General features: G+C 44.0%; 1 protein-coding gene across 5 annotated transcripts in view; it reads left to right on the forward strand.

Moving 5' to 3' along the window:
* Positions 1 to 584: 584 nt before the first annotated feature.
* Positions 585 to 25,703, forward strand: part of KCNH1 (potassium voltage-gated channel subfamily H member 1) — a 330,953-nt gene continuing 305,834 nt past the window's right edge. For 2 of the 5 annotated variants that reach the window (XR_010599908.1, XM_005301225.4), the window contains exons 1-3: positions 3,545 to 4,202; positions 20,290 to 20,413; positions 20,665 to 20,771. Coding sequence is in view for 4 of the 5 variants with exons in the window: in XM_005301225.4 (XP_005301282.1) it covers positions 4,124 to 4,202; positions 20,290 to 20,413; positions 20,665 to 20,771 (310 nt within the window). In the remaining variant the exon portion in view is untranslated. Of the gene's footprint in view, positions 828 to 1,045; positions 1,159 to 2,883; positions 3,266 to 3,544; positions 4,203 to 20,289; positions 20,414 to 20,664; positions 20,772 to 25,703 lie in introns of those variants that run through there. The other 3 variants (XM_065589522.1, XM_065589524.1, XM_065589523.1) reach the window with 3 other exon arrangements.

Below are 25,703 nucleotides of genomic sequence, written 5' to 3' on the forward strand. Positions count from 1 at the left end.
TCAGGTGTAAGCATTGGGGTCACTTTGCGTGCTTCATCTGGCAACTGGCTCACCTCCAGCAGTGTCTGTGACTGGGGGTTATAAGGATGCCATCACTGCTCAGCAGATTGTCATGCACTATTGTCAGTGCACTATTAGTGCACTATTGTTGTGTGCTTGGTGAAGTTCTCAGCACCCAATAAAATCATCTTAAAAGAGACTGGGGAGTTCCCAGAGGTACCGTTAGCATACTTGACTGGGTAGCAATCAGTCTTGAGGTGCTTGATTCTCTCTCTGTATTGGTCACCAGTCCGGTCAATCCCCAACACCAGGAGCCACTCCAACATAGCTCTATAAACATGATCATTTCTTGGTTCTTGCTGAAGTCAGATGTCTTGCTCACCTTGCACTGGAGATTAACCAGAATCCAGCTGTGTTCCTCTGACTAGCTTTAACTTGATTGTCAGTTAACTTGGGTTAATTAACACAGTTTTATGTTCTAGTATAGACACTTGTCACAGGGTGCTTGGCCCCTTTAAAAGGGAACAGGACCAGTCCCCTGTGATTAATTAGCTGCCTCCCAGTAGGGACTGTTTAGCTCACTTGATTCCCCCAAGCCAACTCAATGAGCTATTCATCTCAGCTGAGGGGGGGCAAGGAGTGTCATAAAAAAGAAGCAGAGGGTAATAAGAGGAAGTGGTAGGGTAAAAAGAGACATTTTCTGTAGGCCCTTTCTGGGTGTGAGAGTGAGCTGTATCAGAGAAGTGCAGACAAGGGGGAGCTAGGGAGATCTCCTAGCTTCCCAATAAGCAGGAGGAAGTTTCCCGTGGAGGGTTGAGAGTTCACTGGTAAGGGAAGCAGAGAGGTGCTACTGAGAGAGTGTGAGGAGGGAAAGGCTCAGGGGAATTGGCCCTGGAGCCTACTATCCTGCCTAAGGGACAGGATAGCTGTGAAATCCGGGTTAGCTTTCCCAAAAGGAGCTTGGGAGGGATGTATACTAAATGTGTGGGACTGTTGTTTCTTCCTAGCCTGGGAAGACCTTGTCTTAAATTTCTTCATTTCTCAGGCTTCATCTGCAGCATGTGCTTGTCCTAGACCCAGAAGGGTAAGCTGCATGAGATGGGAGAAAGGTCTGGATAAGGAGTAAACAACAAGAAGTGTCATGTGAGAACCCTTAAGGTGTGATATCTGAACTCTTCTTTAAGGCTATCATGGGGTGGTTTGTAAGCAAGTAAAAGAGCCCTCAACAAGAGTGGCCTTTGTTGAAATCTTTGCACTGATTGGTAGGAACTGCAGGGTCATGTTCCTACCACAAGGTGGCATCAGGAGGCCTCTACATGTTAAGACCCTACAAACATTTGTTCTAGGAATAAATGTTTGTCTACTCTGGTATTGACAAATGTGTAAGTGCATCAGTGCTAGAGCCTACAGTTGTGTTAGCTGGGCCAAGTTGCAATCCACTCTTGAGTTCTAGCATCATAGACAAGCTCTAGTAGAAAAAAATCTCAGTGTTTCTATGACTGACTTCCCCTGAGAGGTTTGGTAGTGAAAGGCAAACTTTGATACATGTATAGGTGTATAATACTATATAGTCATCTCACTCACTCTAAATAAAGTGGACTCCAGATGCTAAGCATATATCCTTGTTTAGAAACACAAATCATCTCAAATTTGTACTCCTAAAGAATGGAATGTGCCTAGTGACCAATATGTACCTGAGAAGAGTCCTTCCAAGAGATTAATAGCTGTTATCCCATCAGTGAACTGTCTAATATCTCTTCCAGTTCATTCTTTTAGAATACCTGCTCTGAATATTACTAAAGGCATATTTGGTTTTAACTAGGTTTTTTGTGGGGAGGAGAGTTGTAGAAATGATCTATAACTTTCTTTCAGACCAATGAAAATGATAGCCCAGTAAAACATGAGTGAATGGTCCTATTTTGCTGGACAACTCAGCCAATCTGATTCTGTCTGACAGCTGGTAGCTCTTCCTAACAAGGGGGAGGGTCAAGATTATTCCATTTTTAAGATCTGCCCAAATGCCTTTACTGAACAAAAACCAGCACCTTATATTTTAAAGTCCTAAAGATACCTGAATAGTCATCTCTTCAGAGACCATTGAACTGTAAAGGCAGGTGGATGACCCAAGCAAGGTATTGCATCTGTCTTTGTAACAGTTTAAATTTTTCCAGAAACCGAGCTAAATTAGACTCAAAGTTGGAATGTCCAGTGTGAAGCATCAGTGCAGTATCCACATATTAACTAAGGGAAAATTCACTACATCTACACCAAGCCTGAGTAATCAGGCTTTGTTGTGGGTGAAGTCTAGAGAGGAGGAGATAAGGAGAAGTCTGCTTGCTTTCCACTTTATATAGCCATTCTAACTGTGCAAAGTTACAGCACAATGGGTATAGAATCCTGCATAATCATAATAGTAGCCTTTTATGCTGAATCTGTATAGATGGTAATGAGTAGGCTTTGGAAAATCCCTTCCTTGGAGGGAAGGGAATTCTTACTTGCAAAATGAATTAACTAATGTCCAGAACCTGAGTTGCAGCCATCAGCGCTTGGTGCAGTTCAGGAAGGGGAAGGGGTGTATGTGTGTAAAAAGGTGACTTTATCTGTATGCTTCTCTGATCCTGGGTCTGCCCAGCTGCCAGAGATAACGGGAGTGGGGGAGACCTGGGGAAATATTCTGCTGGCTGGTTTAAAATGTCTTTAGGGATGCTTTACGCTTGCATCTGAAGAAGTGAGGTTCTTACCCACGAAAGTTTATGCTCCCAATACTTCTGTTAGTCTCAAAGGTGCCACAGGACCCTCTGTTGCTTTTTACAGATTCAGACTAACACGGCTACCCCTCTGATACTTGACTATTTAAATATATCTCTCTTCACTCTAACTGAGCTGATGTTTAGCCCCATAATACAAAACAGCCTTTTAAAATAAGTCATTTTAGGAATGAATGAAAACCCAGAATGATTACTAAAGAGGGGGCAGATCCTCAACTGCTATAAATGGGTGTAGCTTTACTGAGTTCAGCTGAGGATCATCTGGCCTTGTGACTACTATTCTGAAAATCATGCCATGATATCTCAATTAGGCACCCACCCTAGAATCAGAGTCCTTAACTTTTAGACCTTAGTTGCTCCATTTGTAAAACAGGGGCAGTAACTCTTAATTCCCTCAGAGGGGTGTTGTGAGGCTTAATGTTCTTAAAACATATTGATATAACACTTTACACTTCATTAGTATTTTCCATCTGAAGGTCTCAGTGTGCCTGGTAAAGGTTAGTAAGGATGTATTTATTATTTCATTCTTAAGTGATAAAAGTTTTGGGAGATGGCTCTTAGGGGGCAGCAGAGATGATTACCCAGACATTATTTGGTGTAGTAGTCAACTCTTGTTAGAACTCTGAAGCCCTGGGTTTATTTCCCCCCCCCCTTTCCCCTTACATTGGGATTACACCATTGTTAAATCAGTGCAAGGGGGGGGGGGGGGCGGGACGACACGACTCCAGCCCTCTGTTTTGGCTGGCTAGATTCACGCCCTAAGCTTTGCCTGATAGGTTTGAAGGATCTCTATAATTCAAAGCAAATTCAGATAAAGTTGATATGTTTGGGGGTTTCCCATGATTTTTGCCCTAAGCTATGAAGTGGCCCGGGTGTGCTTGGAACTTGGCCCTGGTCTTACAAAGCTGACCCCAGCTGTGCAGGTTAAAGGTCCACACTAGTAGTGTGTCGTTAGGATTTCCCTTCCCTTTATGCTGGCTCTTTGCCTGCAGAAGGGAAGTCGGGCCGGGGACGCTTCAGACAGCGCCATATTTCTTTGTGCCCAGGTGAGGGTGCTGCAGTACAGGCGTTGCCTGTCTCCTCCAGCATCCTCGGGCTCCCGCCGCCTGAGCCTCAGGACCTGGGTTGGGAATGGCTGAGATTGTGCCCAGCAGAGGGCGCTGCCGGACCGGTCCAGGCGGCGGCCGAAGCAGCAGGGATGCAGTGGGAGGCTGGGTGGCTGGAGTAGCTGATGCTGCAGAGGCGGTGGGGTCCCAGCGGAGAGCATGAGGCGCTCAGAGCGGGAAGAGCGTGGAGTGGGAGCGCTTAGCTTCCCGCAGCCCTGATCCAAGCCTCCGCGCTGGACTCCGGAAGACATGACTATGGCTGGGGGAAGGAGAGGGCTGGTGGCTCCCCAGAACACCTTTCTGGAGAACATTGTGCGAAGATCTAATGGTAAGGGGAGGATTGCATTCACCAGCAGCACGTACCGTAACGGGAGATGCCTCGGAAGCTGCTTCCCAGGGGCGTCCAGAAATGCTGCTGAGCGTGGGGCTTGCAGGGGGCAGTGGCAAAGAAAACACAGTAAGTCCTTCCTGCAGCCGGTCTCCGGCCAGGGGCTGCCCAACTGGCTTTGAACCATCACGGCTCGGAGGTGATTGAATGAAGCGGTCTGTGCCGGTGCCATCCCGCATGCGATGCCTTTTCAAAGTCCCACCGAAAGTAGAGGGGAGAGTCTGATCGGACCCTCCAAAGGGGGGAGGTGGGGGAGGAAGCCCAGGCTCTTGGGTTGCACGAAACCCCCGTGATCTGGCGTAAAGCACCCGGGACACCTATCTGCAGGGCTCAAGTGTCTGCTGTAGAGATGTGAGAGGGAGAAGGGTTTGGGGGAGAGAGGCTCGTGCGTGCTTTAGAGCTGCCTGGATGCTGCCCCAATGAAGACCCCGCCATACTCAGGCTGAGACTCCCACCCTCTCCTCGCAGCTGGGACTGCACCCGGACCCCTCCTCAAGCCTCTTCCCCCATCACTGGTGGTGCCCTCCTCCTTGCTCAGGCTGCATCCTTCCTTTCCACTGGGACGTGCTGCTCCGGGGCTAGGCGACCCAATGTGCCTGGCTTGGCAGAGCCCGCTACTGTTGTTTGGTAGTTGGCGATCGCCTTAGTTTTAATTTGCTTTCCGGGAGATCTCTCTGCTGTTGGCTTAATTCTCTTCTATCTCTTAGCTCAGGTGGCAGGCAGGGTGATAGAGTTCAGGTGCTGCTGTAATCACAGATATGATCCGTGGATCGGTTTAAATTAAGGCAAAAAGCCCATCCTGTGTCTGGGTGTCTAAGGAGGGAGTATATTTCTTACGCATTCGCCTTATACACAGCAGTGTATGCAGGATAACCTCATATATCAGCCATTCAGTACACTTGTCTATTAGATCTAAGTAGCTGCCTGTCACTTCTGTAATAGTAAGGAGTGAATAGGTGTTAGCCTGTATATGGTTTAAATTGAATACTGAAAAGGTTATAGTTCTTCTATAGCCAAATGTCAAAACCATCAGCCATACTATGGGCCCGATCCTGCCGAATTCACTCATTCAAGTAGTTGACACTCACCCAAAGGATCCCACAGACTTCAAGGGAATACAGGGTATGTAAGAAGTCAATTGACTGTCCGGGAGATTCTTTTGGTCTGAGAAATTGCTTTTTAATGACTAAATGATTCAGAAATTCAAGATGGTCTCTAGGAAAAAAAGGAAAAAAACCCTAAGTCATCTTGGAAGATACGGGAGGTCTATCTCGCTGAGTTGAAATAGTTTCTTTTTTAAGTAAAGAATATGGTATTTGCAATTTTGTGAGCCTAAGGATGGATAATTTTTTTGAGAATACAGTAATCAGTATATTGTTGGAAGGGGAAATGTCTAGAATTGCACAACTGCATGTGAATATGTATTAATGTGATCTGGATTTTGCTAAAAGGCTGTTTCCTTAAAAAGGCCTCAATCATGCAAATATTATGCATAATACTTAAAACGAAGAACATGTATGTTAGCAGGGTCTTGGCCCAAGTCCTACCAATTTTTAACTCCGATTCACTTCACTGAGGATGCTAAGCAATTTAAGGACTCAAATGACTCCAAGGAATGATTTTCAATTTATTTTTTTAAAAAACTGGAGGCTCTTATTGAAGCAGCAGTGTTTTGGAAAGTCTTGGAGTGCAGAGAATCTGGTACTACTAATGCATCTTCACACGTAATTGTGACTCTAGAAAGGTTGCCTTCCCCCACTCTCTTCCTAGAAGCAGCAAAGAGTCCTGTGGCACCTTATAGACTAACAGATGTTTTGGAGCATGACATGCATCCGAAGAAGTGGGTATTCACCCACGAGAGCTCATGCCCCAAAACGTCTGTTAGTCTATAAGGTGCCACAGGACTCTTTGCTGCTTTTACAGATCCAGACTAACACGGCTACCCCTTTGATACTCTCTCCCTAGAGAAATGTTTGATTGCTGTATTCTTAGAACAAAAAATACTATCCATCCTTACTGAAAATCTTGTTATTTAAAAACAAAATATTTTGGCTGGCTGTGGTGAAATAGAACCTCTAATCTTCCAACTTCAATTGTTGAAATGTTTCCTAGAGACTGTTTTGAGTCTTTGACTTTTCTCATGATGAAATTATTCAACTTCTCACTTTATTCAGCAGAACTGATGAGTCATCAATCTGAACATATAATCAGTTTTCCATCCCTACACCCCCACAATCAATAGAAGCGGTGTCAAAAGTTACCTTGACATTATTATTTATATGGTGCTGTGGGTGAGCAAGGTGCTTCATGGGACAAATAAAAAGACCAGGCCCCTGCTCTCAGGTGTGCATTAGTTCATGAGGGCTGTAATAATACTAGACTGAACCTCTAAGCTCAACCTTGTAGGAGGGGATGGACCACAGCTGTACCACTCTAAGGAGGAATTTGGGAGGAATTGTGACTCAAGTTACAGTCCCTTCCCTTGCTTTGAAGACGGTGTAATTTAGTGAAGTTCTTTCCCCACTTTGTGCTGGCTCAGCTCTGCTGGCCAGTTAAGGGAGGCATGGGGGAGTCAAGGCTCCTCCCATTTCCTCTTCCTCTGTACCTTCTCCTGGCCTACCTGCGTGGAAGGAGAATGCTGGGCTGCAGTCTTTACTATGCCTCCTATACTCAAGCTGTGAGGCAGGGGAAGCTAAAGCGGCCATATAAAAGTTAAGGTTTTGGTCCCCCTTTATTCCCCTGCGCAGTCACATTTGGCTGGGCCACAATCTGACTGCCAAGAAAAAAATATAAAATGATGGGATTTGCCATTGAAATGTTGGGAGTTTTATCAAGCTAGTACTTAGCTGGCAGCTCAGGGCAGGTTACACACTGCCTCCAAATATTGAGTGGATAAACATACACAAATGCATGCTCTTGGGAGTCTGTTCTCCCACTGAAATGTGGGGGACTTAGCATTAATGTCAGTTCTGTGACTAATTAGTGTGATGCATATGGACCTCGCTGTGAAGGGGGAGTAGAATAGAACCCACTCTGTTTATATCAGAGATACAAATTAATTGAGGACCACATTTGTACTCTCTTTTTAGAGACTGAGAGAAGCTAGCTATCTAAATGAGACTAGATAGCAATAATAAAGCAATTATCTGCAACCATTTATTGGGAGCAATAATCAACACACACAACTAATTATGCCATTTCACCATTAGTTTAAAATGTAATTCTATTAATAGCATTTGATATGAGATGTGAAGCTTGAAAGCTGACGTCTCCATTGGCAAGTATAGCTCATAAAGAGAATACATGTGGTTTTAAATTTATTGTGCATGCATGTTCAGGTCTTTTCATTCTGGCATAGTGTTTTGCTCATGTCTATAGTGTGTCTTCAGGAGGAAGATTGTCATATCCATGTGCAGTGATTTGGGGTAAAGGAGCTTAAGTACCTCCCCACCCCCAAATGTGGCTTGCCTGAGTTGCCACCCCAGGTGCAGGAAAGAGAGCAGGTTTGTGAGGTCAGTGCTGTCTCCCCAGCCCTGCGTAGGAGTGGGCTGAGGAAAAGCAGGGAGATGGGGAGCAATGGGTCTTCTCCCCTACATGCCAGCCAGAGTGAAGGGGGAATTAACATTTCAAGAGCTACAGTAAACTACTTCCCTCATAGTGGAGCAAAGAGGAATCCCTTCCCTGAGCTGCTCTGAGGATGGCATAGGCATGTACCACCACATACATATGTTGTTTACAATTCTGCTTGTGAACAGCTTGTCTTATGTTTAATATTTTAAAACAGTGCTTCTGAACTACCCATGTATAGTTAGAAAAATAAATGTTGTGCATAGGACTTAGTCAGGCTTGGTGAACAGAAGTTTTTTTTTTGTTGGTTCTGAAGAAGTGAAAAAGCTAAAAAGGCCAGAACACCCTGTGGGGTGGAAAATTGCCTATGCTGTAAAATAGTTCAGTACAGAAGAAATCACTAGGCTGCTGATGGATATTGCTAATGTCATATTCATGTTTTTCCTGCGGTAACACAATATCCCTGTGGTATACAGCATGCTATAACAGTATCACAGCTATCATCTTGGTCTGCAGCCAGTGCACTCCATTCAAATGGTGCAGTATGTTATAGGCAACTAATTTTTATAAAATGATATTTTAATGCTTTATCAATAATCTAGAGAAAAAATCCTTTAAGTTTACAGAATTATAGGCCTGAGTTTTGCAATCCTTACTCAGGCAAAATTCTCATCGAGATCAGAGGGAGTTTTGCCTTGTAAAGGCTGCAGAATCCAGCCTTATTGTCTAATGACTGTTGAATTTCAACAGAGTGCAGACACTTCTGAATATTAACAATAAAAGTAAGGAAATATATCACCAAACCAGAACTTTGTCCAAATGATGACATAGCTAAACAAAATATTAAAAAAGAGATCTATTCCAGATCTCAGCTCAGATCATACAACCCTAAGACCAGTGTGAGGAGCAAGTGGCTTCAAACCTTTGAGCTACATGTATTATGCAAACGAAGATTGGTAATGCCACATTTCTAATCTGTTATAATTAGTTTTAGCTCAAGGTCAATCTATTTATATGCTGAAAGACACTGGCATACCTACCTGAGTATCAAAATTCTGCTCCAATACCCATTAATCTACCCATATATAAATCTTTTACCAACTACTTATAGACTTCTCAATGTATAATAATATGGTGCTAAATAACACATTAAATAAGAGAGGTGCACCAAAAACTGGTGTTTTCTTTTGTATAACAATTTTGCTTCAAATGCCTATAGAACAAAATAAACAATTCTTGTATAAGATAATGTTTAGGCAATAACATAGATGTATCTTATCTTTTTAGTTTGAAAAGGATCCGCCAAACTTTTATACCTCAAGGTCCAGACTCTTGGTTCTGCCTAAGTCCCTTTTGAGCCAAAGCTGCCTCAAACTGGGGCCTAGCACAATCTGGCTCTGGTTTTGGTTGGGGTCTTGAGGTACTATTGTACTACAAATAATGAACAGGTCATGGGGTGCTGAGAGGGGGCCACTCTAATGGAAGTAATTTAGAGCAGCCCAGGCACTGCTCTAAGACTATAGAAGGCTCTTTCTATCCCCCTGGTTCTGGGACTGCTGGGTAGGTGAAAGGTGGCTTAGGGGGGCATCTATCCTTGCTCACTGTATCTGAGGATCTGGGACCAGTCCTACAATTCCAGCACACTCAGATTTTCCACTGACATCACTGGGAGGTTTGGATGGGCTAGGAATGCCAATACAGACTTCAAGAGGGTAAACTTTGGTAAAAATCAGTTAAGGGTCTTTCCAGTAGGGCTGTTTTGTGGGTTTTTTAGTACTGAGGTATTCCTCTCAAAGCACATTATAAAAGCACTTACATTCATGCACAGGTAACTTTTCCCCCCACAAACAGGCTGTTAATGTTATCAGACCACATAGAAGATTTAATTTGGGTCAAGTTGTTAGTACAATTAATTAGTAGAGAGGATGAGACACTGAGACGTTTTTGGTCTGCACAGACCTTTTTTGAGCTACAATGCATCAAATCAGGAGAAAATAGCATGGCCCTGGATAGTCTCTCTTAGATCCACAGATGCAGGAGACCCTTCACTTGTGGATCTCCCCAGTCCTGTGCTGATGGGTAGTTCAGTCACTTCTGTGGCACCATTTCTCCCTTCCCATCCTCCTCTGGACCTCAGAGAGGATGCTCTGCAGGTTTAGGTTTCGCATGGAGGAAGGGGGCAGAGTTTGGGTGTGGGAGGGCAGAGGTGGGGCCTGGGAGAAGCACCTTGTACCCTTCAGGAAAATTCCCTGGAAAAAATAATATAGCCTGGGGCTCTAATATCTCTTCTGTGGTGCCCACTTCCGATGGCCAGCCCAGGGAGAGCCCCTAGTAGCACTGCTTTAATGGAGCGGAATAGTAAGAGAATCTGGAGGAGAGAAGAGAGGGTTCGGAAGCACAGGACCTCTGTGAAGTTGGCCATTTCTGTGGATCCCCTGAGATCTGCTTTGCTCACTGGGGACTGATCAGGTTCAGGGGCAAATCCTGTATCCCTTGAAGGAAGAGTGTAGAGGGATCTCCCTTAGAGGAGCCTCACAGAGTCTTCCCTTGTGGGTTGTACTCTGGGAGGGAAAATCAGCCCTGTTGATTATGCCATATTTAATAGAATAGGCCTTTTTCTTTGGTACTGCAGAACATCACCAAGACCCATCCTTCTAAGGGATATGGTGAGTAGAATCCTATTGACTCTAGTAACCCATGTGGATTCCTCTTGAAGGGTTCAGAGCTAATTCTCACATTGTGAATCAGACAAATCTCTCAACCTCCCCACTCAGAAATGGTCTGACTCCACAGTGTCCAATCAAATTTGGTCCTAAATTTAGAATTTTTTTTTAATAAAAAAAAACACCCTCTTACAAATCCTGAATGACAGAATTGTTTCCACGATTGTATCATTAATTCCAATGGAAATAGTTAAAAAAAAAAAAAACCAAACAAGCATTCCATTTTACTGTCTGCAAACCAGACCTTGCAACATTGTGCCATACATGAGGCCTGTAAGAGAAATTAACTAGCAAGATAAAAAATGAAACTGGCCAGGCTATGTTCTGTTCAATCTGAGAGAAATGTAACAGGAAACAGCATAAAGAGTGGAAAAAACTAATTGGATTTCTAAAGTGTTTTTGCATTTTAATAATCTAAATTGTTCTTAGTATCATAGGAAACAAGAAAAAAGATCTTAACCTGACAATGTGGCTTTAGTAGCAGAGTGCTGCATTTTGGTATCACTTTACTAAGACTTACTTTTACAAGTTATTCATATAACTTCCTATACTATGAGATATTTACTTAGATGGTAAGATCTTTGGGGCAGTGACTGTTCTTGGGGTCCTGGTTCCTGAATGGGGCTCCTAAGTGCACTGTAATTTGGATAACTATTAAGTGTTTTCATAATTTAAACTAAACTGTGGTTTTCAAAATACATGAACAGAGTACTTGTATTTTTCTTTTTGATCATGTATCTGTTTATCAAAATTAATGAATTTGCAGATTCTGCAATGTCTCCCAACCATTAGTAGGTGAAATTCACTCTGTGCAGTGGGCTGGCACATAGGCTTTGTGCCATTTAAGCTGTTTTTTGAGAATGTAAATGGGTGCATATGCCTTGTGCTGCTTGTGAATTTCATTCCAGCATGATTGATTGAGGTTTGGGTGCATATTGCCCCGCATTTCAGTGAGTATCTCTGGTACACAAATTGCTGGAATGAACAAAGTTAACCTTTAAACAGGTGTTGCAAGTGGCAGGGGGTATTGACTTTGCTGTGGAGTGTCTGTGGAAGAATGTCTACACCAGTTAAAGCTTCTAGAGGGACTGATGGGAAATCTAGAGCAGACACAGACCACTTGTTTTTCCGCTCCTTTATACTGGTTCAAGGCACTGTAACTTCATTGGTTTCAGAGGTCTCTATGCTAACCCCATATAGGCCAATGCAGAGGTGGCACTGGGACAGTGGAGTTGTCAATTATGTGGCTGCCAGGGCCTAACATCCTGGAGAAATGGCAGAGAAGGCTGCTATTTCACCTCATAAATTGTAGTAGCATCTGCAGAGTGGTTTTGGCTGGGAAGTGAATTTTACCTCCCTCCAATCCCCGTCACTTCACTTGCATAAGGCAAAGTGAATTTCACCTACACAAAGTAGGCATCTGATACACGAACTAACTTGCTACACATTTATTAAAGGCAAATGCATAAAGCTGACATTCCTTAAGTACCCAATCCTGCAAGACTGTGTGGGCAAGATTCCATCCAATGGGAGTTTTTGCTTAGATAGGGTCTTTAGGTTAGGCCTGATTCCAGGGGCTCTGATTCATCAAACTATTTAAGCAGATGAGTAGTCTCTCCCGGGCTTCACCAGGACTATTCAGCTGCTTAAAAGTAAGAACGTGTTCATGTACCTTGCTGAATTAGGGCCAATGTGAAGAAACAATGGTTTTTGTTCTTGCTTGGTCTCGCTCCTTTTGAAGTCAATGGCAAAACTCTTTTATTAACTTCATTGGGAGCAGTACAGACCTAGAGTTTGCAACATAACTCTTACTTCTCTCATAAGCTAATGTTATCCCAATGTTTTGCCCAATTTGAGTACTGACATTTTTCCTTGCTAGTTATTATTAAGCTAAGAGCTTCTAATTTTTATAGTGTTTGGAAATGTATGACCTGATCTAGTAAGAAAAAAAAGAATAAATCATAAGGATGATAGACATGCATTTTAAAATTAATGTTCTGTACGCCCCAAAAGTTCCACAGTAGTAATTCAACTCATCCATCAATCAATCTCTGTATTAAATCCTAGAACAAGATCATAAAACAAATCTTAATGAAACCTGTTTGCTAGAGAACTTCTTACTGCATTTTTGTAATGCATACCGTTAAGACTCTGCATAAAATTAGGTCTGGTCAAATGCTTTTAAAGCTCTTGATGGCTGAAAATATCAATAAACCAAGTGGTTTATTTTAAGTTGTCAGAAGACCTATATAACTAACCTACCCCTAAACAGGCTCATCACTGAGTTTCTTTTTAAGACCAGAAAGGGAAAAAAAACAAACAAACAATTAAATGAAGTCCAACTGTTTAAACATTATTATCTTTGTTCTTTTTAAAACAAAATCATACATTATATGGCTTTTGCAGATTTGTATAGGGTGAAGTTTTAACATTAATTTTATTGACTGATAACTTTAATTTTGGAAAGTTACTTCATTCTAGATGCCACATTTGCTTTAACATGCTTTCTTTTTTTAACTTTCAGTCTGGACATTATCTCATAGACAGACAGGTACAGAATAATGCTATGTACAATATACACGACAGCTTCCATGCATTCTGTCCATTTCAGCCATTACTTCTCCATTGTTCTGTACCAATTTCTGTTAATTTACAAAGGGGGGACATGGTTTGCAAAAGTGTTTCTATAAAAAAATTATTTTGTAGACTTAATTTGATATTTGACTATCTTTCTGAAGATATGTAATCAAAAGAGCGAGGCTTATCACTGTTGGTGGGATGTGTTGCTGTTTGCCGTTGACACTCTTCTGGTGGTAGAGGTCTATTGTGAAATATTTACTATAGCAATGTAAAATAACAAATGTTGGCACGGAACTATTAATCTCTGTGTGAACTGCTGGCTGAAAGTAGATTTCATTTTTGTGCAATTGTTCAAACTGAGTCACTTGAAGTTGTTGTTTTAGTGTCTCCTTTGTTTTTTGTGGTAAGTATGACGAAATGCATCTTCTGCAATTCTTTTCAGTCTGTCTGTGTACCGTGCTCTATGTGCAAATAGTAGGCTTAGAATGCAGCATTGAAATGTGTGAACTGCACTGAAGCTTTGCTCATGCCCTAGCAACCGTAGAGTTTTTAAAACCCTTTTTGTCTCAGTAAAGTGTGTGTTTTATTATGTGAACCTTAATATATACATACAAATGGCCAAATTTAGGTCTTTATAATACATTGTTTTGAACTGTAGAGCCAGGCTGTTTCTGAAAATAGAGACAGAATATTGAGGACTTAGATTACAATGGCCACAGATTTCATTACTCAGCACAGAAGATTCATTTTAACATGGCAAATCAGGTCACATAATGTGGTGATCTTTAAATATCAACCCATTCCCACCCAAGAAATCAGCTCAATAGATACTGAGCCAAAATGTGCATCTGTGCAACGCCATTGGTCTCAGTGGAGTAGCATGGATACGAGAGCAGCATGTTATCCCATTGGCTTTACTCTGTTCCCTCAATACCTATATAGCAGCATAAGCTGCTGTTTGCATTTGAACAGATTAATATTTTCTTGAGGGCCCAGTACTGCACTTCTTATTCAGACAAAAATTGTGTGATTAGGGGGTGTGTCCCCCTGCTCTGCATCTGAAGTTTATTTCTTTGAGCACAAGGGGCTTAGAGCCTAGTTACATTCATCTTTTGAAAAGAATTCCAAGAATGTATTTTCTTACAGAGTTGTCTAGATATTGGGCCTTATTCTGATCTCACATTGGTATTACACCAATATATCCCCCTTGGCCTTGATAGTTACTCCTGATTTACACCACTGAGAGCAAAAGTCTGCACAATTTAGGGATAGACCTGAATTAAAATGATCAAATAAATAATTGCTCTGTGGGAATCACTAATGCAAACTGAGTGTAAACTCTGATTGTAGAGGTTTTGAGAGAGCTGTATTTACAAGGGAGTACTATATTTCTATAACTACAGTTGCTATCAAAAATGAAAATCAAAATACTATATTTAAAAAAAAAATCTTCAGGTTGCAAAGTCAAGTGTTCCATAAATTTGGAAATACCAGAACTAAGATTGCCTGGCAAACCTAAACTTACTCCCCTTATGTTTATGCTTTTTGGTGTAGTTAATTACATGATTGTTGCATACTATTTTTTTCACAGGACCCCTTGTTAATTTCAGCAAGGGAAGGGGTAGCATGTTACACCTATTTCAGTGACGTGAAAACATAAGAATGGACACACTGGGTCAGACCAGTTGTCTATCTAGCCCACATCCTGTCTTCTGACATTGGCTGGTGTAGGATGCTTCAGAGGAAATTAACAGAACAGGTCAATTTATTGAGTGATCCATCCCTTGTCATCCAGTCCCAGCTTCTGGCTGTCAGAGGTTTACAGACACCTAAAGCATAGGGTTGCATCCTTGACCATCTTGGCTAATAGCCATTGATGGACCTATCCTCCATGAACTTATCTAACTTTTTTTGAACCCAGTTATGCATTTGGCCTCCATAACATCCCAAACCATGTTGCGCTCTGCCACTGGTTGTAACGTGCCATTTATGCAGTTCAATGCCCAGCTAACTAATGTAACACTAGCTAAGTGTTCTATGTCTGCAGATAGATTATGAGACTGCTACAGATATCACCTAAGAGGGTTACTCTTTTACCTGAAATGTAGAGGTCCATGTTGGGTTCAAACTCTACTGAAGATCTATGAAGTGTTGTCATAGTAATTTGGGGCATAACAAAGGGAGGTGGTGTGATGTACTCCTTACATAGGAGTGTGACCACAAAGTGGTTACCTGGGCTCTTAAATCCCCATCCTACATAACCTACTCACCCAAGCAGTTCTTAATCATGCAAATAGTCCTACTGACTTCAAGATGCCACAGACCTTCATGGGATGACTTCTATGGATCTGCTTGCATGAATAGCTGTGCATCTCATTGGGTAGAAGAATGTATAAATTCAGTTGTGGAAGCAGGAGGAGATTGGGTCTAATCTTGTGTTGTATCTCCAAGAGCTTTGTGCCCTATGGATTGAGGATGCTCCAGACTGCCTATGGCTTGTAGCTCAACCCAGAATCCCCATCGTGCTCCCAGTTCCATCTCTTTGAGATCACAAGGGGGCGGGGTTAGGGGTCTTACAGCCTATGCTGTGGCAGGGGCATTCTTGCCCAGCCAGCTGCTGCTTCTGCACAGCCCCACTACGCCACTGGAGCGATGTGTAGGGAATGCTATGTGGCCAAATGAATATTGTGGTAACACCTTGGGCCTGATCCACCAATATATTTTGCACCACTTCCCCAGTGCAGAACAGCCCTAAACACAGCTTAAGTAGCCAGTGGAGGTTTCTTCTTAGTCCATCCCCCCCCAGGCATAGCGATTCCTATGTTTCTCCCCTCCTGGTCACTGGCATAGACTTGAGGGTATGACCTCTTTAAAAAGGTATGGCTGGGACACCCCTTTGTCCAGCTGCAATAATGGTTCCTGGGGGGACTTGGCAGAAATGAGCCACTCTAATCTACGCTGTGGATTGGATTGGTACCCAGCCAGCTCCAGGACTGGGAGTGGGGGCAGGGAAGGGTGGCTTGGGGGCACTTTTGTTGTCAGGTCTTGATTCCTGCTGAGTGCTCCTCAACTAGACTGGAGAATTGGGGCCCTGTCCTCTTGGGATTTGAGAGCTCCATTTCACAAACATTGTGATGCATCCGGGCTAGGACTTCGTGTGTAATACGTGTCCTCGGCAGTCTAGTCGTGTTTGGAAATGGTGCCACAAATCCATATAATGGGGTAAATCTTGTCTCTGGGAGCAGCCCAAGTAACCAGTCTGGGAGATAGCCTCACAAAGAGCTGCCCCTGGGCCACTACTGTAGCCTCAGGGCTTCAACAGCTCCTGTGAGTATTTTCACACACCCTCTGTGAAGAGGCGTGGCCTGTGTTTTTTGTCTAATCACGTCCTTCCTCTCGCCTATTTTTTTCCTGGCCTCCCATGCTCTCCGGGAAGTCCCTAAGGGGCTGTAACATGTTGCACGGGGGTCTACAAGGGAGTCCCTCCTTCCTGTTATATGGCAGCTCCACAGCAGTGCCACTGCCTCCAGGGCAGGTGCCCCTGCAGCCAGGAAGGCCAGGCTTGCCTTCGTAGAGGTTGGATATCTTCTTATGCGAAGGAATAACTGATTACCAGCTGTGTCTTGTCAGAGACCTGTCAGAAACGTAATGTCAAATCAGTGCAACTGAGCACTGACTGTAGCATTGGGGATGTTAGCTGACCACAGCCCTTCTGCCTGGGGGACTGTTGATCAGAAGGAACTGTGCAGGGTAGGTGATACGTAGGATTCCTTATTTTGGGCCCTATCCTGCAGTGCTCTGCAAAGGCAGGACACCCAACAACTGAGATGCCTGCTGGGTTACACACATGGAAGGCCAGCAAGAGCGGGCCCCAAATGGCCACAAACCTGCTCTGTGGCAGGTGGGATGGGGAGAGGGCTGTACAGTAGAAAGCAGAGTAATTCATATTTTTCTATGACACTCCATTCTCTTCTATGAGGGTGAAACCCCCCAGCCCACAGACTGTGGAAACAAGCAGGGTTTGGTGGGATGGAACCCCCCTCCCAACTTAGTGGGCAGGATGCTGGGGAGCAGCTCTCCCCTTCTGCTCCCTGTGACATACAGGCTGGCCACTGGATCCACATAGGCAAATATCCAGGAGCCCTGTGTGTAGCCTGCTTCCAGCTCTCCTTCTGCACTCCTGTGATGCGGTTGGGACTCACCACCTGGCACCTCCCACTGGTTGTCTCAGGAATTAGCTGTGTCCAGTGGAGCGCCCCCTCCTGGTGGTGTCCCGTCCATTGTCTCGCCCTCAGTTGGCATGCCCAGACCTGCGTTGCTCCCAAGCTTGCGGTGTCCTCTTCAAGCCACTGCCCTCCAGCAGTGCCCCTTAGTCCATCCTCACCCCCTTCCAGGGGGGGCAGGGGAGGGGGAATCAATCAGCTGCCTCTCTGTGTCCTGGCCAACTGCACCCTCAAAGTCACTCCCTTCTTGGCAAGCAGTTGGTGCAGCTCTAGACGGCCACTCCGTTGGCCGGGTGCAAGGCTAGGCGGGGACCCAGGCCTGCCCACTACTCTGGGTCCCAAACCAGGGACCCTCTAGGGGCAGCCGTCCTGCCCTCCTTCTCTCCCTCAGTCTGTCCACGTCCCTGGGCTGCTTCCCTTTCGGCCCCTCGCACCGGCTAGGGCCTGCAGCCTGACAGACTCCAGGCTGGAGTTACCCTCTGCTCCCCCTGGCCTGCCCAGCACTGCACTGTCCCAGGTGCTAATCTCCCAGCCTGGAGACAGACTGCCTGCTTCTGTCCTGAGCAGCCTTCTTATAGGGCTGAGCCTGGTCCTGATTGGCTCCCTCCAATCTGGGCCCTGATTGGCTCCCTATAAGGTCTTCCCTGATTGGCTCCCTGTCTGTGTAGGCCCATTGGCCTGCTGCAGCCCAAATTCAGGGAGTGGGGCAGCTGCCCCACTATAACCCCCATATCTATAGCCAGTACACAGCTGACCTTCTTGGTGCACATGGGGCTCCAAGGATCTCATTGCATGGCAGCGTGGTCCACATCCTCATGATGGGGTACTTTGGGGTTTCTCTGGTGTGCAGGCTTTGTGTGGGCTCTTTACCAACAGATGGACTTCTCACCTTGTGAGCACTAATGGAGTAGGGCAATAGAGCTAGATAAGGAAAGGAAGGATCATCCAGTGGTTGTGGTGCTGACCTGAGACTTGGTAGACCTGGGTTCAGTTCCCTGTTCCATCACTGACTTCCTGTGACCTTGGGGCAAGTCACTTAGTTCCTCATCTGAAAAACAGGTATTGTGACTGTGAAGCACTCAGATATGACCGTAATGGGGGGGGGGCATAGAAGTACCTAAGATAGCTATAGATAAATGTAGGTCTCTAGTTCTAGAACTTGTTATCTGGAGCCAGGTTCTGTGCTCAGATGCTTGGGGAGAGCCACCCCATAAATTAATAGGAGCCCCTATACACAGCTCTGGGAGTAGAATTTCCTTTCTGGGACAAGGAAATGATAGTCAAACCAAAATGAATGGGCAAAGTCATCAAAATCATTGCTATTGGGACAGAATGTGACCTGAAGTTCATATTTGTGTATTTCACTGTTGCTTTTTGTTTCCTGATGCATTTTAAAAAAACGTATCCTGACAAGATACAGTGCGGTGTTCGTAGTTAAAAAAAAATCTCAAAAGTGCTTGATTCAGGCAAAAACAATAAGAAGAAACAACTTATCTTAGTGAATCATAGTAAGGGGTAAAGTACATGGATTGCTTCTGGAGCAAGCTGCTTTGACTAAGAAAAACCATGGTATTTAAAATGGTTGTGAGAAACAAAGCAATTAAGATGTCCTGCAGATATATTACCAGCATATTTCACTCTAAAGTGTGTATACAGATACTTCTCCTATTGCAAGTAGGATTGGGCAATGAAAGTAAATGGATAAAGACTTTTTTTTTTTATTTAAACCCATTTTATACTTGCTACAAAATTTTGAAAAGGAAAAAATCCCCTATCCCCCCCCAATTAATAGTTAAATTGCCTTTAGTCTTTCACTTTCAGGAATCATTGACTGCCATAAATATGTTATCGGCCAGAGTGTGCTTTAAATACAAATATGGAGACCTAGATAACCCTTTTTATTATTTCTTTATTCTTGGGTGTCTAGCCACCCTTCATAATGGTGGTGGGCCTGATTCTTCCCTGCCTGGCTCCTTGTGTCATCATTGATACCTGTGAGAAGTCACTGCTAAAATGAAAGCAAATTAGATTCTTCTGCATGAGTGAGTGGAGCGTCGTGTTTTGATCTCACGTTGTGCAGATGTGGCTGGCTGTGCAAGGTCCAAGGCAGTGAAGAACCTGGCTGTATACAATAGGCAATGTGCTAATTATGTAAATGATACATCAATTCTACAAAAGCAGTAGTAAGCATTAAGGCTTGAATCCTGCTCACTATATTCCTGCTGGGTGAAATTCACCCTGGCATGGATGGCCAGCAAAAGGCCCTTAAACAGGGCTGGATTTCCAATTAGGCACAGTAGGCACATGCCTAGGGGTGCCTGGCCTCTCTAAAACTGGGTGCAACATGAGGGTTACATGTGTGTGGGGGGGAGCGCTGAAGATGCTGTGCCTACAGGTGCAAAAGTGTAAATCTGGCCCTGCCCTTTAGCACCATGTTCAGTCTGCTAGTGGGGCTCTGGGCTCTGTATGCCATGGAAAAAGGTGTTTGCATAAGTCCCAGATAGGTCAGAAGCGACAACAGCAAAGGGTGAAGGCAATAGGAGGGGCCACTGAATCCAAATTCAGAGCACATGCCAGACAACTGTTGTACAGAGGTCTTGCCACTTATCCAGTGGGTGGAGCTGGATTGGTGAACGGCGGTGGGATGGAGATGGGGAGGAGAGAGGGGAAAGAGGAGCAGTGTTGTAATCTATATGTTAGCCCTGGATTGGGGATGGGATTCACCTCCCCATACCCTATATCTTACCTGCATAAAATCCAATCACTCAGGCTTTATGCCAGTAAAGTGAATTTAATTTGTAAATAATCCTGTTGATTTCAGTAGGAATACTATGTGAGTAAAGTGAGTGGGATTGGGCCCCAAATAAATAAATATATATAGGAATGCAGCCACAGAGCTACCTAACTGTCTAACCAATGTGTTCTTTCAAACAGATACTAATTTTGTCTTGGGTAATGCCCAGATAGTGGATTGGCCCATTGTATACAGCAATGATGGATTTTGCAAGCTATCAGGATATCACAGAGCAGAAGTTATGCAAAAAAGCAGCACCTGCAGGTATTTGAGTGCAGATTTACTTTCTATTAAATAACTTGTAGTGTTGTGTTGTCGCTTGAGAAAAAAAATCTGTTTGTTCCATTTTTCTCTTTAATTTCCCTAGGATGCATCTGTCAGTTATGCTTTGCAGGTGAAATAATAGGACACCATCAAACAAGGGCAATTTTTGTCTAGGCCCTCTTTCACGCTGTAAACAAACGGCTTTGTACGTCTCTCCAATATCTTACTTGAATTCCTTGGTTTGTTTGCAGTTTTATGTATGGGGAGCTGACAGACAAAGACACAATTGACAAGGTGCGGCAAACGTTTGAGAACTACGAAATGAATTCCTTTGAAATCTTGATGTACAAAAAGAACAGTAAGTTGGGGTTTTTTGCGGGGGGTAAAGTGTGGGGCGGGGGAATGGTGGTGGTGTTTGTGTTTTTAATACTGGTGAAAGCTGCCAGTTTGCTAGCCTGGGAGACTGCAGACTTATTAAATTAACGTTAATACCTGATTCTGCAGTCTGATCCATAAGGGCAAACCCTTTCGCCCATACAGAGTCCCAGCCAAGTCAAGGACTAAGGGGTCTGCCCACATGCATCAGATTGCAGGATTGAGGCCTTCACTTGCTCACACCTATAATATTACAACTACTTCAGTTTCCAGAACAATACTTCAGCATGTCAACATTAGAATTCAATAAATAATACTGTGTGGACTATCCCATGACGACAACAAAACTCACCCACCCAACCTGACCTCTCTAAATACAAACCTATGAAGGCTCCAACTTGCAATCCACCAACTCAACTCTGTCCCAAATATCCAATTAAAAAGATTAACTTTGTAGCTAGCCCAGGTGTTAAACAAATTTGGGCTCTGTCAGATCAGTGAGGGAATCCATCCCTAGTGAAAGATCCCTGACGGAGAACCCTGCTGGCAGCTGCTTCCCATTTAAATCTAGGGGGCTCCCAGGCAAGAACCTCTGCTGACTGTAGCATTTAATGGGGAGGCGATCACCTCTTTGCACCAGCCTGTATTGTACTTGTTCTGTGAGTAATATAACCTTCCCTACTTCGTCTCACCGATGCCCTTCAGCCTTGACCTACAGGAACCAGCTCATTGGAAAAGGGTAATCCAGTCTCTTTGCATAGTTGGTCCTTGGTCTCTCTGCTGAAACTGCCAATTAGTGCCAGTTGTTGTGTAGCCATCTGAGAGACTCAATCACTTCACATAGGCCACTGAAGGGTAATAAATAGGGCCCTACCAAATTCACAGTCCATTTTGGTCAATTTCATGGTCATAGGATTTTTAAAATTGTAAATGTCATGATTTCAGCTATTTTAATCTGAAATTTCATGATGTTGTAATTGTAGGGGTCCTGACCCAAAAAGGAGGTAGGTGTGTGTGTCGGGGGAGGGGTCACAAGGTAATTGTGTGTGTGTGTGTGGGGGGGGGGGAGTTTGCAGTACTACTACCCTTACTTCTGGTGGCGGCACTGCCTTCAGAGATGGGCAGCCGGAGAGCGGCTGCTGGCTGGGAGCCCAGCTCTGAAGGCAGAGCCGCTACCAGTAGCAGCACAGAAGTAAGGCTGGCATGGTATGGTATTGCCACCCTTCTGCACTGCTGTCTGCAGAGCTGGGCCTCGGTCAGCAGCCACCACTCTCTAGCTGCCCAGCTCTGAAGGCAGCAGCACAGAAGTAAAGTGGCATGGTATGGTATTGACATCCTTACTTCTGCACTGCTGCTGGTGGGTTGCTGCCTTCAGACCTGGGTGCCTGGCCAACAGCCACCGCCCTCCAGCCCAGCTCTGAACGCAGCAGGGCAGAAGCAAGGGTGGCAATACTGTGACCCCCCCTAAAATAACTGTATGTTATCCCCACGATCCTCTTTTGGGTCAGGACCCCCAATTTGAGAAACACTAGTCTTCCCCATGAAATCTGTGTAGTATAGGGTAAAAGAGCACAAAAGACCAGATTTCATGGGGGGAGACCAGACATCACGGTCCGGGACACATTTTTCATGGCTGTGAATTTGGAAGGGCCCTCGCAATAAGGACTTTGTACACCAGTGCCAATCAGTGGGTGCCCTCCATCCTTTGTTTTCTAAAATAATCTAATCAGTCCTGTAAGGCTGCTGATGTCACATCATTGGCCTTTGTCATCATTTCAAATAATCCTCAAACCACCTTCCCCCCCCCCCCCCCAATCTCCAGCCTCTAGTTTTGCTGCCTGTTACCATGCAGTCTGAGGCACTATTCCATCTGGGACTGCACCATGGCGTGGGGTGCTTTCCTGGAGCGCAGCCTTGCTAATACCTAGTCACTAGAAAAGCCAGGTGCACCACCTGACTAATGTTGAGCATTTTTGATTCTTTCATTCCTCAGTTTCGTCTGCCTCCTGTGTCTTGCTATTTTCAACCTAGTTAGCAGCCACAGGGCAAATACAGCTCACCTCCATGCATCCAAGAGGGACTGGAGGAAGGAATCGTCTCACCATTAACCAGTGACTCAGCACTGAGTGGCTATGCAGCCACTCGTCTGTCCCTGCTACAGCGTATGGGCTATAATCACATCTGGGGACTCTTGCTGTCCCCCATGCAGGTTTAAAGCATTCAAATTGTGGGGGATGCACCGTGCACTTCCCTGTCTCCAGCCCTCCCATGCACGTAGCCATAAAGAGAGGCACTGTGGAGCACATTCCCCTGTGCAGACTCTTCACCACCTGCCAGTCAAAAAAGTGGTGCTGTGGTGGTTCTGCTGCATTGAAGGAATTTCAGGCCATTGGAGAAGGGAGGGGCAGGGAAGAGGCAGCAGTTAAATCTGGTATTTAACTCTAGTAATGTTTTAAATTAAAAATAGTGAAGATCTAGGTAAACGACCGCAAACTGGTGTAACTCAATGAAGGATCCCACTTCTTAGAGGCCAACAGATCTTGTTTCCTATTGCTTTCCAGGATATAACATAGACCCATGATTACAAAGTTGTACATTTTTCAACCCCATTAGTCATATTAGAGATACCTGGTCTATTGTGAGACAGACCTTGAGAGAGAACCTACACATCACTAGAACCAATGTATAACATATAAGGCAGAGGTTCTCAAATTTTTTCATAGCATGGACTGCCTCTTAAAAGAGAGTCTTGTGGCTAACCTTCCCCCGTTCCCTTCATTATTACATAGACCACAACCCTTTCTCCCCTACACCCCCAGCCTCCATTTGTGATCACATAATAGTCCTGTGTAAATACAGCAGTTGCTTATTTGGAAAATTAATATTGGATAAATATTGAAGTAGAGCTGATCAAACAATGGTGAATATTGCATGAAAAATGTGGAAACTTTCAAATTAACTTTCATTCAGCAGGTTTTGAAAAGGACAATTTTTCCCCTGAAACTTTTTTCACAACAAAGTTTTGGCTTTGAACACTTTTCTTTATATAAATTATATTCCTCCCGTTTTCTACTTTTTTTTTTAAACCTGTTTTTGCTCTTTTTGTTGCCTTTTCCCCCTCCTAGCCACTGAAATAGGGGGGGGGGGACAGAAAAATTAAATATTCTATTTTTGTTACTAAATAAACAGGATATTTTGAAAAAATGAAAATTTGTTTTAGAAAAAAGCCATTAAACATTTTTGTTTGAAAAGCGTAGACTAGCTTCACATTTAATTAATGTATTCTTAGCTCCTTTTAAATGTAACTTACCAGCTGGAAACAAGGAATACAAAGCAACATTTTCAGATGTATCATAAGTGGGTACTGGGGACTAATCAGCATGTTGACATGCATTTCATACATGATGGCTTTGTGAATGGAAATCCCATCTCTGCTCACATTCCAGTTCGGGGAGATTTATGTCCTGGTCCTAAACCATTGATTTTTAAATGGAAGCAGGAGCAGGTGTATAGTCAATAGATGGAAGTCCTTTAATAATGTAATCTGGGTTGGCATAGACTGCTGACACCACAATCTCAAAAGCAGTGACCTGATGTCAATATTTACTTAGCAGCACTAAAAAAAAAAAAAGTGGTCACTGTAGGCAAGTTCATATCATCACTGGGCTAGTACAGAATAGCTGTGAGCCTACGCTGGTTCACAATACTGACTTAACCTCTAGCATTCTATGATGTATCCTAAAGACAGTGAGTCTGTATTCTGCCTTCATGTTAGCGTGTGTTGGTACTTTTTCTCTAAATAAGTATGCAGGAGTACTACTCTTAACTGAACTTTAAGGTTTGGAGAAGATTTCCTAGCACTGTATGCTGGGGTTTTAATTTTGCAGCACATATATATGGGGAAACATATACAGGTAGTGCTTTATAGAACTGTACCTGTAGAAAGTCTACAGATGAAGTGCAAGCAGTTAAAATTTCGGGCAGAGAGAGACCAAATTTTCCTCACAGTTACGCTGGTGAAACCCAATGGAGGGGCACGGTAGATTTGAGGGGAGAAGTTGGCTCACTGAAGGTAATTTGTAAACCTAAGTCTCCCAGAGCCAACACACAGGTTTATAGTAACTTCAGGAAAAAGCTTGAACAGTTTAATGCCATTATTTTATTAGAGCTGGATTTGCAGTGGTGTCAATGTTCTAGATGTTCAAGGAAAATTAAAGCAATGATGTGGCTGCATTGAAGTCAAGGGAGCTGTGCAGATATACAGCAGCTGAGAATCTGGCCCAATATATTCTGTTCTGAATAATACCATTAGATTAACACTCAAATGGCTTTAAAAGTCTAATTTACTCTTCACTCTTTGAAGTGTATGTTTTGCTTTTGACGTTTCTCTCAGTATGAAAATGAAAATGGATGAGTAAATTTCACTTGTAACTTCTAGTCAGCTTCATTTCCTGGTTCCCACACCTTAACACAACGCTCTAGGATTTGGGTTATGAACAATGCAGGGGCAGGTTTGTCTTTTATTCCATTGCTTCCCTTGCAGCTGAAACAACTATGTATTAGGTTTTGTAAGACTGTAACTTTACATGCCTACGTTTTTGTCCAAATTTGAACAGCTAGAAAGGCATTTTTGTATAGTAAATGGATACTATCCAGTATGTGGTGGTGCTGCCTCAAAGGAAGATTGCTGTAGCGGTAAAGATTGGCCTAGACTCTTAGGCCTTGGCTACACTTACCAGCTAGTTCGACGGCTGGAAATCGAAGTTCTGGGTTCGACTTATCGCGTCTAGTCTGGACGCGATAAGTCGAACCCGGAAGTGCTTGCCGTCGACTGCGGTACTCCAGCTCGGCGAGAGGAGTACCGCGGAGTCGACGGGGGAGCCTGCCTGCCGAGTGTGGACCAAGGTAAGTTCGA

Source organism: Chrysemys picta, chromosome 3 (genome assembly GCF_011386835.1).
Source record: "Chrysemys picta bellii isolate R12L10 chromosome 3, ASM1138683v2, whole genome shotgun sequence".
In the NCBI taxonomy this organism is placed as follows: Eukaryota; Metazoa; Chordata; order Testudines; family Emydidae; genus Chrysemys; species Chrysemys picta.